This window comes from Heteronotia binoei, chromosome 3, assembly GCF_032191835.1.
Source record: "Heteronotia binoei isolate CCM8104 ecotype False Entrance Well chromosome 3, APGP_CSIRO_Hbin_v1, whole genome shotgun sequence".
NCBI lineage: Eukaryota > Metazoa > Chordata > Lepidosauria > Squamata > Gekkonidae > Heteronotia > Heteronotia binoei.
Window position 1 is genome coordinate 150,296,700 of NC_083225.1, and position 17,839 is coordinate 150,314,538.

The 17,839-nt window shown below is 42.6% G+C and overlaps 1 protein-coding gene across 1 annotated transcript in view; it reads right to left on the bottom strand.

The window, feature by feature from the left end:
• The window catches only part of DRD3 (dopamine receptor D3), a 39,086-nt gene extending 22,868 nt beyond the window's left edge, over window positions 1-16,218 (bottom strand). The window contains exons 1-2 of the mRNA XM_060235168.1: window positions 15,831-16,218; window positions 3,737-4,034 (exon numbers count right to left, since the gene is read on the bottom strand). Coding sequence (XP_060091151.1) covers window positions 3,737-4,018 — 282 coding nt within the window. The 5' untranslated portion in view covers window positions 4,019-4,034; window positions 15,831-16,218. The remainder of the gene's footprint in view (window positions 1-3,736; window positions 4,035-15,830) is intronic.
• Between the last annotated feature and the right edge of the window lie 1,621 nt (window positions 16,219-17,839).

Below are 17,839 nucleotides of genomic sequence, written 5' to 3' on the forward strand. Positions count from 1 at the left end.
GCAGCTGCAGCCTGCCGCTGCCATCGCTGCCGCTGCGGCCCGAACTACAACCGGCAGCGGCGGCGGCAGCGCACCAACCCCAACCCACAGCGGTGGGAGCAGCGCGGAGCCTCGTTCCCCCCCTCACTCAAAACCCCACCACCGAGCAGCCAGGCGGGAGGAGGCAGGGGCGCCGACGCACGAGGAGAGGAGACGCGGGGAGGGGAGAGGAGAGGAGGGTGCGCTGGCCAGACGCCTGCACTGAGGGTCAGGGCGAGTCCCCATTCCAACCCCACTGTCAGCTAATTGCAAGGGAGTCATCCTCCGACAATAGAAAACCACCCTCATGTGAATAATCCTTTTAGCCGCTGCAGCGAGACCCTGTTGAAATCTGGGTGGAATCGCACCAGGAAGAATGAAGAATGTCAATAGCCAGGCAGGAACCATATCAAAGGCTGGCTGCAAGTAAAATGACTCCCTGTCGGGCAGCAGCCTGATTGCAGGAGTCGTTTCATCACGATCTGCTAATCCGGTGAAACCTCAGTTCTGGGGGTGGTATATAAACGGGACAGAAAGACTCTTTCTGTCATCACAACCGCCCGGATCCTTCTCCGTTTTCATTGATTACGCTCGGTGAGTGTTTTCCCCCCTCTAAACCACAACTCGGAACCTCTTAAGGCCCGCCTGCCCCACATTTCATAGCTATTTCATAGCCATTCTGAGACTTTTCATTTTTAGAAGAGATGGGCTAAAAGGGGGACACGATAGAGGTAGGGTTGTCAATCCCCAGGTGGAGGCAGGGGATCCCCTGGTTTGGAGGCCCTCCCCCTGCTTCAGGGTCATCAGAAAGCGGGGGGGGGGGAAGGGAAATATCTGCTGGGAACTTTATTATTCCCTATGGAGATGTATTCCCATAGGAAATAATGGAGAATGGATCTGCGGGTATCTTGGGCTCTGGGGGGGCTGTTTTTTGAGGTAGAGGCCCCAAATTTGCAGCATAGTATCTGGTGCCTCTCCCCAAAACACCCTCCAAGTTTAAAAAAGATTGGACAAGGGGGTCCAATTCTATGTGCCCCAAAAGAAGGTACCCCTATCCTTCATTATTTCCTATGGAAGGAAGGCATTTAAAAAGTGTTCAGTCCCTTGAAATGTGATGGCCAGAACTCCCTTTGGAGTTCAATTATGCTTGTCACACCCTTGTTCCTGGCTCCACCCCAATGTCTCCTGGCTCCACCCCCAAAGTCTCCTGGCTCCACCCCCAAAGTCCCCAGATATTTCTTGAATTGGACTTGGCAACCCTAGTCTGTAGACTTTTAAGGGCTTGGGATATTAGCTTGCAGCCTTGCACAGTATTGCTGCCTAATATAGTTAAATTAAAAAGCTTGTATAATACTGAAAGCCATTTAAAAAATGTCCTGAGCAGAAACAATGCAACCATTTAGTGCAATAGGTTATAAGTCAATTTGTTTGAAGTAGTGGTTGTCAATGTGTGATGTGGACAACATTCCTAGTAAAACAGGGACAAATGCCAGGAGAAATGGAAGCTCTAAAGTTGGCCTCTTCTTTCCTGATCGGTTCCTGAGCTTTTTATTGGTGTGCAGATTGGAGAAGATCATCAGGTGTCCCCTTTCCTGATGTAAAACCTCTCTAGGAATATTTATTTATTTAACACAATTATATCCTGCCTCTCCTCACAGTGGCTTGCAGATTACAATTTAAAACATAAGAAATAAAATCCCCAGCAACTCCCCTCCCCTTCAGGCAGTGTAATATAAAAGGTAATACAGTGGTGACTTTTTTTCAGTCTCTCTCAACTACCTGCTATGGAGAAATGAAATCCTTTTAGCTAGACTAGGTTATGAACATAGATGTGAGAAAGAACCATTGCAACAGCAGAGCAGAAGTCAGCGCTGAAGTTATTATAGCATCTACAGATCTGGGCCAGGCAACTGTAGTTATGGGGCCTGGTTTAACTACATTGTTAGACACTCACATGGGTATTAAGGGCTGTTGAAATCACTGGTGTTTGTCTGTCCTTGGCTTTAAACTTGGAATTTATATGTTTAACTTTGTAGCCATTGCATTCTTAAGGCTCGGAGTGAGTTTATCTGTACTAAACAAACCCAAAATATATGCCAAATCTTGTGAAGCCCCCAGGGTCAGGGGCCACATGACCCTGGGGTGCGGGAGTACCATCTTTTTTCCATGTTGGCAGAGATAGTGCAACACACCAAAACTGTGAAACTTGTTTTTTAATGGTTTGCTTCCTCTACACTGCCAACTCAATGATCACCCTAAGGCTCAGCCAGCTCACTACTCCTCACCTCCACCTGTTTACACATTGCTGTGGGGGCTGCTTTCCCTGCCTGAGTCCTTCTCCCAGACTCTTAGACACCTGTCCTGGCTGCTGCACACACTCTTCTTGCAGGAGGAAGCTTCTCCCAGACTCTTATACACCTGTCCTGGCTGCTGCACACACTCTTCTTGCAGGAGGAAGCTGGGATAGCCTGTCTGCCTGGGTCAGGCATACATGGTTCTTCCTGGCTGCCCTTGGGGCCAGGTCTGCCAACTTCTGAGGCTTCAGGAGGCCTCTTGTCTGCAAAAGTCCACAGCCTTATCTCAGCCTCCAGTCAGTTGCCCCTTTATTTCCCTGCTCCTGCATGTGAGCTAGCCCTTCTTCTCAAGGAAGCTTTTATACCAGATGAGCCCTTTGCTCCACAGGGAGCTAGTACTGGTGGGGCTTCCTTCTGACCACTCCTCCCTTGCTCTCTGCACAGCACTGCTGCTGGGATGCTGCCCTCCTAAGGGCTGGGCCTCCACTCCACTTGTTCTTCCCCAGAGGTAAGGAGCCACAGGCTGTGACAAACATATATGTCATTTCTCCCTGGATGTAACGTGAACTTGAAACAACATGATGGGAAATACAGGAAGACACAGGTTTCACATTCACCGTATGCAGAGAGGTAAAGCTTATAAAGCGATAATCAGACTTTTAGGCTTTATTTCATTTTTGTTAAGGCCAGCAGACTATGGATGCAACTCAAGAAGATGGCATGATATTCTTATCATTTCTCTGCACATTCATTTTAGTTCTGGGTTACAGTTTTTCTGTTCTGATTGTTTTCTTATACACATAGCAGAAATATGAGATACTAACTAAGAATATCCTCAAGTTACCCAATAGATAAGTTCCTCGATTATAGAAAAAGTCAAATATATATGGCAGGGATAGGTGGGTAACTATGTTCATTTTTGTATTTCCTGGGCAGAATCAGTCACCTATTTCTAGTTCAGGGCTTTTTTTGGTAGCAGGAACTCATTTGCATTTTAGGCCACACACTCCTGATGTAGCCAATCCTCCTGAAGCTTACAGGAGGCCCTGTACTAAGAGCCCTATAAGCTCTTGGAGGATTGGCTACATCAGGGGTGTGTTGCCTAATATGCAAAGGAGTTCCTGCTACAAAAAAGCCCTGCTCTAGCCCAACTTCCATCTAAATTGCTGAGTCTTCATATCATGATATTAGCTCCCAGAGTCCCATGTTATAATTAATTTGATCCCCACTTTCATGATCTGCAAAATATCTGTTGTACCATCATTTTATAATGTGAAAACAGAGAAAACGAGAAACACGCACAAAACCCCCAGATTGTTATAAAACATTATCAACTTTGTTTAGTTCAAAAGGATAGTCATACTTTTTAGGGTCTCTTATAACAAGCATAAAAGCCAAAGACAGACATGCTAAGCTGTACTCACCTCAAGATATACCACCCATGGCATCACCAAGGTGGCCACAAGCAGATCTGCTACTGCCAGGCTTACCACAAGATAGTTGGTGGTCGTTTGCAAGCTACGCTCCTTCAAAACTGCCAGGCAGACCAAAATATTGCCAAAAACAATGACCACAATCAAGATGCAGTAGCAGAGGGCATAGTAGGCATGAGAAGGCTGCAGTCCAGGTCCTGTGGTGTTATCTTGCCATTGTGGGACTGATAGAGTTGAGTTGAGATAGCTGCTGATTCTGCTGAAGGGAGCCATCAGGAAATGGAGAGAGCTGCAAAAGAGAAAGATTTTCTGAAATCTTTTATAGAAAAGCTGGCATAAAGCATCTTTCAATGACCACTGTTCAAGCAGATCATTCTACAGGGTTTGGGTAAAACATCAAAATAACCACTTACTACTTGATAAGTCAGTGTTCATTTCAAGCTTCATTTGTGAGAAATCTCATTTAGCCTTCTGTGTATGTGTTGATATGTCTATATAATGTACATTCCCAATGAAATACAGCCTTGAGGGAAATAGTAGCTTTACTGCTGCCAAGAATAAAGTATTTGAGTAATTTAGAGTCTGCACTGACCAACCTATTAAAATCTGCCTCCTATATTCACATCCACAAGAAAACACACTCAAGTGCTGAAGTGACATGAAAGAGAGGCGGCCAAAATGACCTTTGACAATCCTTACAGCAATTTTGTTTCCAGTGTATCTTACCATCACAGACATGTGCTTCCTGTACTTGCCATGGAGAACCACCATCACTACCATACACAGGCTACCATATGACTTCTTTCAGAGAAGGTGAAAAATTCTGGAAAGTGAAAAAATTTGCTAGTGAAACCACCCATGGCCCTTCCCTGGTACAGATTTTCAGGCCCAAGCATTCTGTTACAGTTATATTTGTCCGTAGGCAATCAGCAGTTAATTGGAGCATGGTGCCTAACTTTTCGTTTTATAACATGCCCACCCTTGAATAACATACAAAGATGACAATGATTTAAGCTGTAGGGAATCTGATATATCTTACTAATAGGAAATTCATGTAGAATAAATCTATGCACATAATTTTTTTATTTATTTTGATTTGCGTTATTTATAGCCTGCCTTTCTCACTATTTAAGGTGGATTACACAATGTAAGTCAGCACAATTAATAGAATAAGACATTTGATAAGAGAAATGATAGGACTAGAAGTGAAGTAATAGGACAGAAATCTGAAAACAAAGCATAAGTATTTGACATGATATGTTAACAGTGCAGAGGCTAGAATTACATAGGTAGATGTTAATGTAGTTTCAGAGTGTAGCCGTGTTCATCTGTAGTAGAAGAGCTAGATTTCACTCCAGTAGCACCTTAGAGACCACCAAGGTTCTGAGTGTATAAGCTGTAAACAGTCAAAGCTCCACACACACCGACCGCTATCTAAATAAGAATTCCAATCATCATCCTCGCCAAAAACGTACAGTTGTAAAAACCCTCATCCATCGAGCATCACGCATCTGTGAACAAAACCAACTCCAACAGGAACTACACCACCTCAACCAGTCACTGCAGGCCAATGGATACTCCCTACAAGAAATTAGAAGAGCCCTCCATCCCAAGAGACCATCCACACCAAATCCCGAGCCACACACAAATGTAGGTACAGCCTTCCTGCCCTACATAAAATCTGTCACTGACCACATTGGCAAAATTCTCAAATGCCACAACGTTGACACAGTCTTCAAACCCACACAACAGATCCGCCACTTGCTGCGCTCGGCCAAAGATATGAGAGATCCACTTTCAACCCCTGGAGTCTACAAAATACCCTGCTCCTGTGGTGCAGTCTACACTGGCCCTACCCAACGCAGTATCAACACCCGCCTCACCGAACACAAGAGACACTGTCGCTTGTTTCAGCCAGCAAAATCAGCTGTAGGTGAACATGCACTTTAAGAAGGAGACCACGTCATCCACTTTGAAAGAACTGAAGTCCTTTCTACGGCCTCACATTATCATACCCGCCTGAACAGAGAAGCTATTGAGATTTACAAACACCAGCACAACTTTAACAGAAAGGAAGAAGGCATTTCCATCCACCAATCTTGGTATCCAGCTCTGCATAACACCCTACAGACTATAAATTGCAGAAATTCACAGAACAACCCAGCACATTACACAGAACAATCAGCACAGTCAACAACCATCTTCCTTATCTTCACACCCCTTCCAACCCTCCCAGTAATTAACACAGAACAATGGTCACATTCAACAGCCAATTTCCTTATCACTACCCTTCCAGGAAGCCCCACCAAACAATGGGCACATCCACAAACCTATTGCCCCTTCACCACACTCCCTCCAGCCTAGAAATAGCAGCTCTCCAGCAGCCCTGGCCTCACTCAATGCACAGCAGCCAAGAAGGTCAGAGCGCCTGCTCTGGCTGCAACGCCACTGAGGATGTTCTCCGCAGCCGAGAACGAAACGTCTGGAAGAAAAACTTTCTCCAGTAGAACATGGCACTTGAGCCCGAAAGATTCTACAATCCCTAATAGTCAAAGCTCTTTTTGTCAGATATAGGCAGAAATGGAGATCCCTTCTTTATATCCCAGAAAGAGGGGGAGAGGGGTGTTGCAAAGAAAGGAATCAGGATGCAAAGTACATTGCAGAATGTAATGCAAACTGCCACTCTTTGAGCAATGTCCTTCCACTCACTACCTCAAGTATGCAGGCCCTATCCAAAGAATAATGGACATAAATCTGCCATCAAAAACCACAATGCTCACAAACCAGTTGGGAGAACATTTAATCTTTCAGGACATTCCATTGCTGACCTATGAGTGGAACTCCTCAAACAGAGAAGCTTCAAGGAAAGACTACAATGTGGAATTTCTGAACCTTTCATTCACAAATTCAGAACAATGGACTCCCTCTCCCAGGGTTGAACAGTAACACAGGATCTTCATTTCACTGCAGATGCTAATTTTCTGTCCCTAATAATTCTCCCTTGCTCTAATCAGGCTGATTGCATTCTACATTGTACTTTTGCATCCTGACTCCTTTCTTTGCAACACCTCTTCTGACTGGGATATAAGGGCTCAAGGATCTCCATTCCTACTTGCATCTGATGAAGGGAGCTTTGACTCTTGAAAGCTTATACCCTGGAAGTCTTTATGGTCTCTTACATTGCCACTGGACTCAAATCTAGATAAAAGTATAGTGAATGTTGTAGGGACAGCAGGAGCCCATGATTGGTTTCTTGTTCTAGGGGACATTAAGAGTGGCTGGCCACTGGTTTATTTGTTGGGAATGTTGGGTTTTTAGTGGAGCTGTGGCCAAATTATTACCTGCACATGAAATTGTGGCCAGAACATTACCTGTCCATGACCTGACCTTTGCTCTAGGTTACAAGTTCTGTCCCTCCAGTCATAGCACATGGCCATTCTGTCTTCCCCTGCAGCAGAGGCACCACAAGCAACTCTCCTTGAAGATGGCTCCTGGGATGAGCCTGACTTTGCACTAGTCACTCTGACAGCAGGGCAGTCAGGTTGGCCATTGCTATGATTGCAACTGAAGTGTGTGCCTGTTGGTTTCTTTGTCTGAGTTCTGGTTTTATGCAAGCCTAAACAAAGCCTAAACAATGTTGGGATAAGGATGATCATCACCACATTCCTTGGAACACACAGAGAGACCAAAAGGTTTCTTTCAATGTAAACGATGCTCTGGCTTAAGTATTTGTTATTAAGTATTTGTTGGAAGGGCAAGCATTCTATAGACAGATGGATAGATTGGGTTTAAGTGGTTTTTTTTTTTTTTGCTACAGGTAGCTCTAATGGTGTCGCCCTCCCCACCCACTCCTCTCCATTGCACTCCCAATAACAAAGTACATTTTAACCCACTGAGTGTAGTTTTTTTCCTTCCCACCCTCCTGGTAAGTCAACAATGAAAAGTGGGAATTTTTTATTTTAAAACTTCAAAATAAGTTTTATTGGTGCTCAACAACAACAAAAGCCCTTGTCTTATGAAACCACAAAAAGCACACTTTATTAAATACAAGGGAAAGTAATAATGGCAATCGGGAGGCCTGCAATCGCAGAAATGGGCACACAATTTTTTTTCCATTATTTTGGCACCTCTCATCTCTCATCTGCATTGGTGAGTTTTCATAAAGTTTTCCAGTTTATCACGCTCATGCTTGCCCTTGGCAAGATGCCTCTTGCAGGCTTCACAGAAGTCCTCTTCTACCTCCAGCACCAGCGTGGTGTTGTTCTCAGTTCGTTTTATGAGAACATCATGTCCTTTCTCTTCACATATGTTGTGAAGAAAGAATCACACAAGCAGTGACAATCATGGTTACATTTTCAATGAACACTGTAAGGTGTGCAAAAAGATAGCACCAACAAGCCTTCAACTGTCCAAATGCTCTCTCCACAACATTGCACACCATGCACAGTTTTGGGTTGAAGTTCCTCCCCATCAAGTTCCTGGGGTTACTGTACAGCGTCATCAGTCAGCACTGCATGGAGTAGGCAACACCAGCTATCATGAGGGCATGAACACTCACCCCTTGCAGAGTTATTATAGGGTTGCAAAGAACAAACACCCCACCATCCATTGCAGAATGCAGAGCACAAGTTGGAGCTGGTAAACATGAAGGCATTATGAGTCTTCCCATTCCACCCAGACTTTGTGTTGATGAATTGGCCAGTGTGATCCATGAAGCAGAAAATTTTTCTTTTTCCATACTGATTAACCTTTTTTCCAGGGGCTCGAACGGTGAGGTACATCCCATAATGGTACTCATACAGTGTGGTAATCTGAGGTGTGAAAAATCATCAATTATCTGTATGGAAAGAAAAGGAAAACCTTCTTGATATATTTCATATCTATAACAAAATATACAAAATCAAAATACCTAACAGCTGTTACTGCATCATTATATTGACATTATAATGCAATTTAGAGATTTTTTTTTAAAAAAAATTACCTTGTTGATCTCATTGTCCAGGCAGAAAACATTCTTTTACAATTCAGCATCCACCGCAAAGCACACCTCTAGGATGATTTTGCCCACCGTGGATAGTTGAAGATCAAACTGCTCTCGCACTTCACAGTAGCATTAGTGTCAGCCAAATACCAAAGGGCAGCCAAAACTTGCTTCTCCACATGGAGTGCATCTTGGTAGTCTTTCAATCCAGCCTTCCTCACAAGACAGAGACAATCTCTATGAAAGTTGTTCAGGTCATTCAGAAATTGAACAGCTGTTGCTCATTGCTCCACATCCTGAAAACAAGTTGTCCCACCACTAGTGGTTTCGGGGGTAGACCCAATAGCATCATGGAAAACACATGCCAGCAAGGGCATGCCATTTCTGCTGCTGCCAATGGGAGTTTCTCAGATAACTGGTAAGTACACAAACATGTTTGGAAGTAGAAGAAGAGTGCAAGGCACAGAGGAGGCATTTTTTATTCTGCAAATAAGGTTGAACAAACATTCGTGGAAGACATGAGGCAGAGTAGGAACACACTGACCAGGGAAATCAAGGGAGTGATCAATCTGAGTGCTCTAAGCAACTGTGTATGTCATGGCTGCTGATGTAGGAAAACCAACACCAAAGAACCTCAGAGAAAGGCAAGGATCAAAATGGAGAGTTCACATGGCAAGCAGAGTATTTTAACTTTGAGTGGACCTGAACACTGCCCCCCTCATGGGAGGAATTATGATGGCCAATCAGCACCAAGCTTTCATATGTGCAACATTGACTTTCTCAGTAATGTAATGATGTTACAACATCATGACTTATGCACAACCACCACCACAGGTTTTATCCTGTGAAGCACCTGAGAAGGAAATGGCCGCCAAGCCTTGTTTCTATGGAAGTGCAGGAATCATGCAGCATATAACTGCTCAAAACACCCATTCTGGGAATGCTCTGGCAAACTGTTTCAATTACAAGGAAGCAGGATTGCATACTTCATTATACCTGGGAAACCTGGAGAGTGTGCACCCTCTAAAGTGTTAGCAATCCTAATTCTGCCAAGTCCATTGTGGGGCAAGAATTAACAATAAAGAAACATAGAACACAAGCAAACCAAATTCATGGGCCAAAATGGAGCCAAGCTGTGGTTTCAAAGTTTTAGTGGACCTTTAAATGGATGTGGTGCTGGAGAAGAATCTTGAGTCCCTTGGACTGCAAGAAGATCAAATCAGTCAGTCCTAAGGGAAATCAACCCATACTGTTCCCTGGAAGGACAGATGCTGAAGCTGAAATACTTTGGCCACCAAATGAGAAGGGAGCACTCAAATGAGAAGATCCTGATGCTGGGAAAGACAGGAGGCAAAAAAAGAAGGGGACGGCAAAAGATGAGATGGCTGGACAGTGTTACTGATGTAACGAAGACGAATTTGAGCAGACTTCAGAGGATGGTGGAAGACAGGAAGGCCTGGCATGACTTTGTCCATGGGGTCGCAAAAAGTCGGACTCGACTGTGCGACTGAACAACAAAAAAATGGATGTTGCAAAAGCACTCCTAGTAGCAGGAATCAAAATGGCAACTCACTAGAGAGTCTTCCTTCATTCCCAAGCAAGCCTTCTTTGAACAATGTAATGAAGTTGTAACGTTGCTGTCCATGTGCAAAGAGTGCTCCTTTAATGAAGAAGTGTATGATGGGAGGTGTCATGGCCCCCTTTCAAAGTAAATGTAAAAGGCATGGGGTGGGTCTGATCCTGAATTAAAAACTATGAAGTAAAAGCCATATTGTGAAAGGAGTGCCGCAAAGTCAATGCTTCAGATAGGAATTCAACTTGCTGGTAAAAAGACGCAAGACTGTACTGCAGAAATTGTATTACCAGAAGACAGAACTACATCCTGGTCTCACAGTCTGCATAAATCTGCACAGCCCAGACTGAGCTCCTCTCATTGCTTCACAAAACTCTGCCTTGGCCAAGAAATGGCCAATCCATCCTGTGTAGGTCACAACATATGCAGAGGCTTCTAGGCTATGCTACATACTAATTGGTACACACTAATACCTGAAGGTCTTTTGTCCTGGTGCTTTTTTAGTAGAATCATGGCAATGTGAACCTAAGCAGGCCCAACAGAGAATTCAATGAGACCCCTCCCCAATTCTGTCATGGGTTCTCCAAGCCAGCATTCTCAATTTGCTGTTTAATTCTGCTTATGAAACACAGCCGCAGCCTTAGTGTCTTTCACATGGGGACAGGCTTGTGTATTTTCAGTGACAGGGATTCCTATGGCAAGTTCCCCTTTAGCTTCCCTGCTCCAGTCCCTCAGCAGCAGCCATTCTCCCTCCCACATGTCACCAGGGCTTTCTCAGCTTTTTTAAAAATTGCATTTGAATATAATTATAATAATCTAATGATCTCGGTATCAGGTTCTCTGTGTTCTCAGCCCTCATTCTTTTTCAAAAATCAATTTTCTATTCCCTTTTGTTGCAGACCTTCCTATATATCTCAGCATCAAAAGGGGCTAGAGCAGAGGTAGCCAAACTGTGGTGCTCTGCCACACACATGTGTGGGTCTCAAAGCTCCCATCACCATTGGCTGGCTTGGAGAAGGCATCTATCTCTTTAAATCACTTCTCTAAGCCAAGTCAGCTGGTGGCTTGGAGAATGCATTTAAAATTAAAGTTGCTTTCTTTCCACATGTCCCTCTCTTCCCTCCCTCCCTCTCTCCCTCCCTTCCTTCCTTCCTTCCTTCCTTCCTTCCTTCCTTCCTTCCTTCCTTCCGTCCCTTCCTCCCTCCCTCCTTTCCTTGTGGTTCTCAAACATCTGATGTTTATGTCTTGGGGCTCTCAAACATTTGACTTTTATTCTATGTAGCTCTTACATTAAGCAAGTTGGGCCACCCCTGGGCTAGTAGCATACTTTATAAAAATATAAGCTGGGAATTCAGACAACCTGATATACGGAGTGTTGTCATCATTATAAAGATAAACAATATTTACTTGCTAATTTTGGGGAAAAAATCCTAAAGTGGTGGGAGGAAATGTCTGCTGTGGGGAAAGGGCAAGCAAAATGCTTGTTGCGTGGGTTGGATCAAGAAAATCCAAACTTGCCCATAAATAAAGTGGCCATCCCGGCTTTGCTGATATCATTCTCAGAACTTTATAGGAAAGCCACTTTGAAAAACATAACAGAAAAGCCACAGAAGCCCTGGGAGGTACAAGGATGCACTGCGATGCTATGGGGAAATGGGGTGGGGTGGGGGTGGAGAAACACTTTCAGACAACATTAAGGCTTCCAGTGGCCTGCTAGAATTTGGCCAGCCAGTGGCTTGCTGGCAGCCCTAGATATGCAAACAGGTGGTGGAAGATATTTTTTTTTATTTAAACCAGCACCATCTGCATCCTACATCACTTCTAAGGAAAACCTAGTAATGACATGTAGGCTCAAGGAACAGAACTTTATGGTAAATTATAGAGTTTCCAGTGATTACTAGATCTACCCTTTGTCACCTCTGGCTTTTCCCAAGAAGTGATGTAACAACATAGACAAGATCATGCCTCCCATATCCCTGCCCCTGAACCTCCCATTAGTTGTCAGGCATGGTGTGACAGTTATATAGAACCTGGAGCAATATACTCACATAGAAACAGCTCTTAGTCTGCAGCATTAATTTTAACTTGACCCTGAACACTTGGCTTGTTGTTCCTGGTTTGTCTCCAAATGTCTCCATCATGTTATATGCTGTTATATGCTGCTTTTCAGCCCTGTCCGTAAGGTTGAGCAGTTATCTTCCATTTCATTGTATCTGAAGAAGTGTATGCACATGAAAGATCATACCTTGAATAAAACTTCGTTGGTCTTAAAGGTGTTACTGGACTCTAACTTTATTTTATTGCCTTATATTCCTGGTTTTCTCTCTTGCACTCACACCATAGGCATATGAACATATGACATATCTAAAGAACAAGCTTCAAATTCAAGCAACTGTTTGGCATACATGTGTCCTGAGCTTCTGCTTCCCCATCACTGCGTTAACATTCCTTTTATTAAGGCCACAATAGTACTTATAATTGGTCTGTTTCTTGGTAATTGCAACACAGAAGCAAAGAAATGAATCTTCTTCTCATAATGAGTCCATAAAGGAATTAGGGTCCCAATTATGAATGCTACTATGGAAATTATAATTTGACTTTTCCTGGGCAATTTCTAGATACAAGATTATACAAGACTCTTTCTCATAATGCGTCCATAAATTAAGGCCCCTATGGTCATTATAATTGGACTCTTACTGGATAAGTTCAAGACAGACACCAAAGAATAAGCCTTCTTCTCATAATGTAGCCCTCCAGGTCATGCATGAAACACAACAACTGCAAACTGTGCAGATTGGCTTAGCCTGCCTGGGCTTATCCTGTTCCTGTTCTAGGCATAATTAGAGACACTTTTATACCTTCCTTGTTAAAGGCAGAATATATTTCGAATCCCTTCACCAAGGCACTTAGCCAAATATTTCATACAAACATGACATGCAAATATTGTGTTTCTAAAGACAGAAAACATGGGAGTCATGAAGCCTGGATGTCAAAGCAAACCAGGTAAAAAGCTTATTACAACAATGAATTAGATTCATCCCTACATACTGGCTCATGCAGGAAAATCTGGAACATTTTTGTTGCTCTAAATGTGTAATTAAAGCTACTTTCTCTTAGGGCATGTGATACTGACTCTTTCAGAAGGGTGAAGGCTTTATTTAAAAAAAATAAGATAAACACACCACACATCTAGTGGTTGGTTCCCTTTGGGTGGAAAGGAGGAAAGTGATGGAAATCATTTGCACATGATGTCCCCTGGGCTGAAGACTTGAAGAGTGGTGTCAAGCTGCTGAGACTTCTCTTTCCCAGGGAGGGCCTACAGGGACACTGCTGCAGAGATGGATTAACACATTCCTCAGAGCTGAAAATGGTAGAGCTGGCAAGTGTCACAATTGATTAGATATTAGCATCTCCTTTGGTTATGTAAGAGAGGCATAACAACTGACTCAGAGCTCATTCATGCTAGTGGCCATGAAGAGAAGTCCCTGCTATCCAGATAAAATGCAGAGTGTATTGGCTCATGAAGTGTTTCTTCCAGGATTACCTGTATAAATAATCACATTCAATAAATTTAAGATTCTTTAGTGGTTCAAATAACAAACAGAAATATGGCTGTATATGTTGTTTTTCATTGTAGAAAAGAGTAAGAGTCCTCTAGCACCTTAAAGACTAACAAAATCTGTGACAAGGTATGAGCTTTTGAGAGTCACTGCTCACTTCTTCAGTCTTTCATCGATGGGGTTTACATCATATTACTTTCTCCTCTTGCCCATAGTGAACTTCTCATTGGAGTCTGGGTTGTGGTAGATTGGTTTATTTTTGTGTATTATATATCCTAACCTGCTGTGATAGCTTGGCTATTGAGGACCCTAGCCCCTTGCAATGCATTGGTACATATGACCTTCAGAGTCCTTCCAGTTCTGCAGTTCTAAAGACTGATTCACAGGCATGCATATACATCAATTAGTATCTTGCCAAGCAACACTCATTCTTGAATATGTGAACCACTTCCAAAGGAAAAAAAATGTTGTACTGAAGGAGATACAAAAGCTCCTGTTGTGATATTTAGTCTGTGATGGCTGTTTCACACAGGCAAATCATTACTTGACATTGCAAAAACCCATTCTATTTACAGAATACTCAGATTATAAACTGGTTGGTAAAGAGGCAAGATCTCAATCTAATATTCAGTGATGGGGCTTGGGGGGGGCACTTGTTCCCCAACTGAAATGGAGTAACGGATGTAGCACAATAAAACAACACACAAAACTTAAATTCTTAGTGCAGCAATCTTAGTTTGCTTGCATTTCTTTCTAAAGCGTGTCCCCTGCGATCAAACTCCCAATTATCCTCAATGCTTGCAAGTTTCAGCATTTCCTTGTTATGATATCCCATTCACTGAAATTGCTATATGCTCAATGTGCTTGGCATTATGAATACTGACAATGGATGCAATCATTGTCCCAGCTATCCATGCCTAAATCAAGCTACAGAAATAGGCAGAGAGGAACTAAAAATGATTCCAGACATGCTTTTCATTGGATCATTGTACTGTTAAGGCGCTGGGCTTTTGAGATGCAAAGAAGAAATCTTCAGCTAAAGTGTGCAGTTTAAAAGTTTACTACTCTACAACACTGCTGGTCCAATAAATGCTATTAACAGAATTAGGGCTCTTGAACTTTCTATCTCTATGTTTCATCTTCTCTATTCTTCCCCCCCTTTGCATAATTTTCAGTATAATTCACCTATTCCCTTTTTTAGCACTCTACTTCTGTTATCACCTCTTTCCACTTTCTTTCCCCCCCTTCAAAGATAAGAGTGTCATCTCTATTTCAAGAGCAACAAGATAGCAATGGAACCATCTGGCAGAATTCTTTTTCTCAAAAATCTAAGCACCGAATCATATCAGATTTTATATACTGCTTGAAAGGCAGGTGGGTGTGTTGGTATGGACATGGACACATACACACAGGTCTGCTTTGTGGTAATCAATTAATATCTAATGAGTGAATTTCTGAGATAACAGATGCCTAGATTCTACCAAACGTCTTTAAGTAAGACAAGACATAAGTCTCTTCTTTCAAACAGATTTTAATTGGGACACGGTGTACTCTTTCTGCTTAGGCAGTTGTCCCTTTTAACATAGACAGTAACTCCAAACAGAACAGCCTATTACAGTACATTAGGATTGCAGTGAAATTAAGATTCACTGAAAAATACCTCAACATTTACTTGAGCTACTTTGCCAGCTATTGGAAGTGAAAAGAATAAATTTACTTTGTCCCTCTAATCCAGGTGTTGTAAGTCCTTTAAAAGACTGGTCTTCTCTCGATTAGGGAAGGAAAAACATCAAGGAAGAACAAGCCCCCTCCCCTGAATGATAAGGCTGTGGGTAGCCTGTAGTCTTTGCATGTTGCTTATAATTTGTTTTTTATAGGCTATGTTTAAAAAAAATATTTGCAGAGATCATAGATTAAAAGCAGATGATCTTAGTCAGAACTAAAATGCAAAAAAGGAAATCAGTGACTTACCCTTGTCAGTCTGATTCAGCTCTGGATGGAGATTACAGAGAACACTGATGCATGTGGCTCAGAAATGGTATACCCTGGGGAACCCAAACTTTGTCCTTCCCGCGGCACAGCAACTGTGTGAGAAGGCAGAACAACAAATCACCTGCATTTGCCTCCAAGGTAAAGATGGTGGGGTCATAATTCTCTAAGCTCTCCTTTATAATCATGATGTGCAGTTTGGATCTGATTCTCTATCCATTCATTTCCCAGAGATCTTGGTGAGGTGTTTTATAAGCTATTGTTAACCAGCTGCTTGGTGTCTCTGTCCTTGGTGCTGATCAAATGAGCTGCTGTTCTTCTGTCTCCTTTCCCCCTCCTTGTATTTTAGTTCTACATCATCACCTCTCTGCCTCTTTCTCTGCCTTTCCTCTAACTTTTATCAGCCTCTCTCACATACTGCTGGTGTTCCCTGCTAGTCTATGCAGCTCAGATATTTTTATAGCCTGTTGTCTATCTTCTCTTGCCTTGTTCTCCTTATCCATGTGTCGACAGTTTTAAAATCCATTAGCTAGAATGCAATGCAGAATACAAATTCAAATGATATGTTTACCTAGGAGAACAAAACACACAGCTACACTAAGGAACAGGAGAGTGTAATAAACATTAGGTTTCATAGACTTCTTGGGACCACAGTTATGCTAAGGTACAGCAGTCTCAGGCATGAATCTATTCAGAGGGCTAAATTCTAACCAGCCTTTCATTCTTCTAAATAGGATTTGCTTTATTTCCCACGATATTTTAAAGTTAGTGAGCTTCCTTACCATAAAGGTTTTAACAAAAAGCCCAACAAATACCAAAACTGGAAATATGAGATGGAGCACTTCAACAAAATTATTTTTATTATAGAAGCACTGAGTGAGCTTATTATCAAACACACATAAATTTCACATTTCTGAAGTTCAGACTACAATGACCCATTACTTTCAGAATCTAACTATACACTTTGATGTTTTAAGACTTTGGCCTCCAAGTTTCATAGTGCTTAAAGAAAGAGTAGAATCCTGCCTAAAATTTCTTTCCCAGAATCATGTTGCACATGACACTTTATCTCTTATGCAGATGCATTTCAATAGATCTCTGGTCTTTTTGAACAATAAAAAATGCAAGGCAGCCACATATTATATTTGTGAAGTATTCATACAATATGAATCCATAGTGTCAATATCATGATATTCCATCCCTGTGTTATGGAGGAAGGAATAATTTGCTAAGCGGGGGGGGAGGGGAGCTAGAAAGGTGAAACTGATATTGTTTTCTCCCTCATTTTAAAAATCTGGCTGGATGTACTCTCCATCATAAAGAAGAAGGAAACATAAAGCCAGAGGGCAATAAGGACCCCTCCTTCATACACACACACACACACACACACACACGAACTGCTAGAGCTACTGCTAGAACGGTTGGTGGGGATAACTTTGTTGCTCTTCACCACTTTAAAAATGAAATATCGAGATGGATAAATGTACCACTTCTGGGTTTAAGCAGTCACTGAAGAAGTGTTTTAAATCTGAATTTCTAAAAACAGCAAAAGGCATAGGAACTGCGTAGAATCATGTTATAGACCAAATTCAATCTTTGTCTGGGACATTGCATTATCATATTCCAAATGGCAATTACTGATGTGTTGATAATGGCTTAGAAGCCACATGGAGCTGGCATGCCTCTGTGATTCTTCTGAGTACTGTGCTGCAATGTGACACCCACCACTTGTTTCAGAAAAGTGGGCAAGGTCATTGCCCAGTGAGGCTTGTGCTTGGAAGATGGCTCCTGCCTTAAAACAGCAACCACAGGAGGACTGGCAAGTGATAAGTCTCTCTGAAGTGTGGGCCTCTTGCCAGGGATGGAAGGAAAAGGCTTCTCATCTTCAACAGCCCCCTTTCCCTTCTCTGTAGCCTCTACACTCTCATCTCAGCCCCCAGGCACCTGTGCCAGGGGGAAAAGAAAACTGGCCAGAGAGTAGATAGGATAAA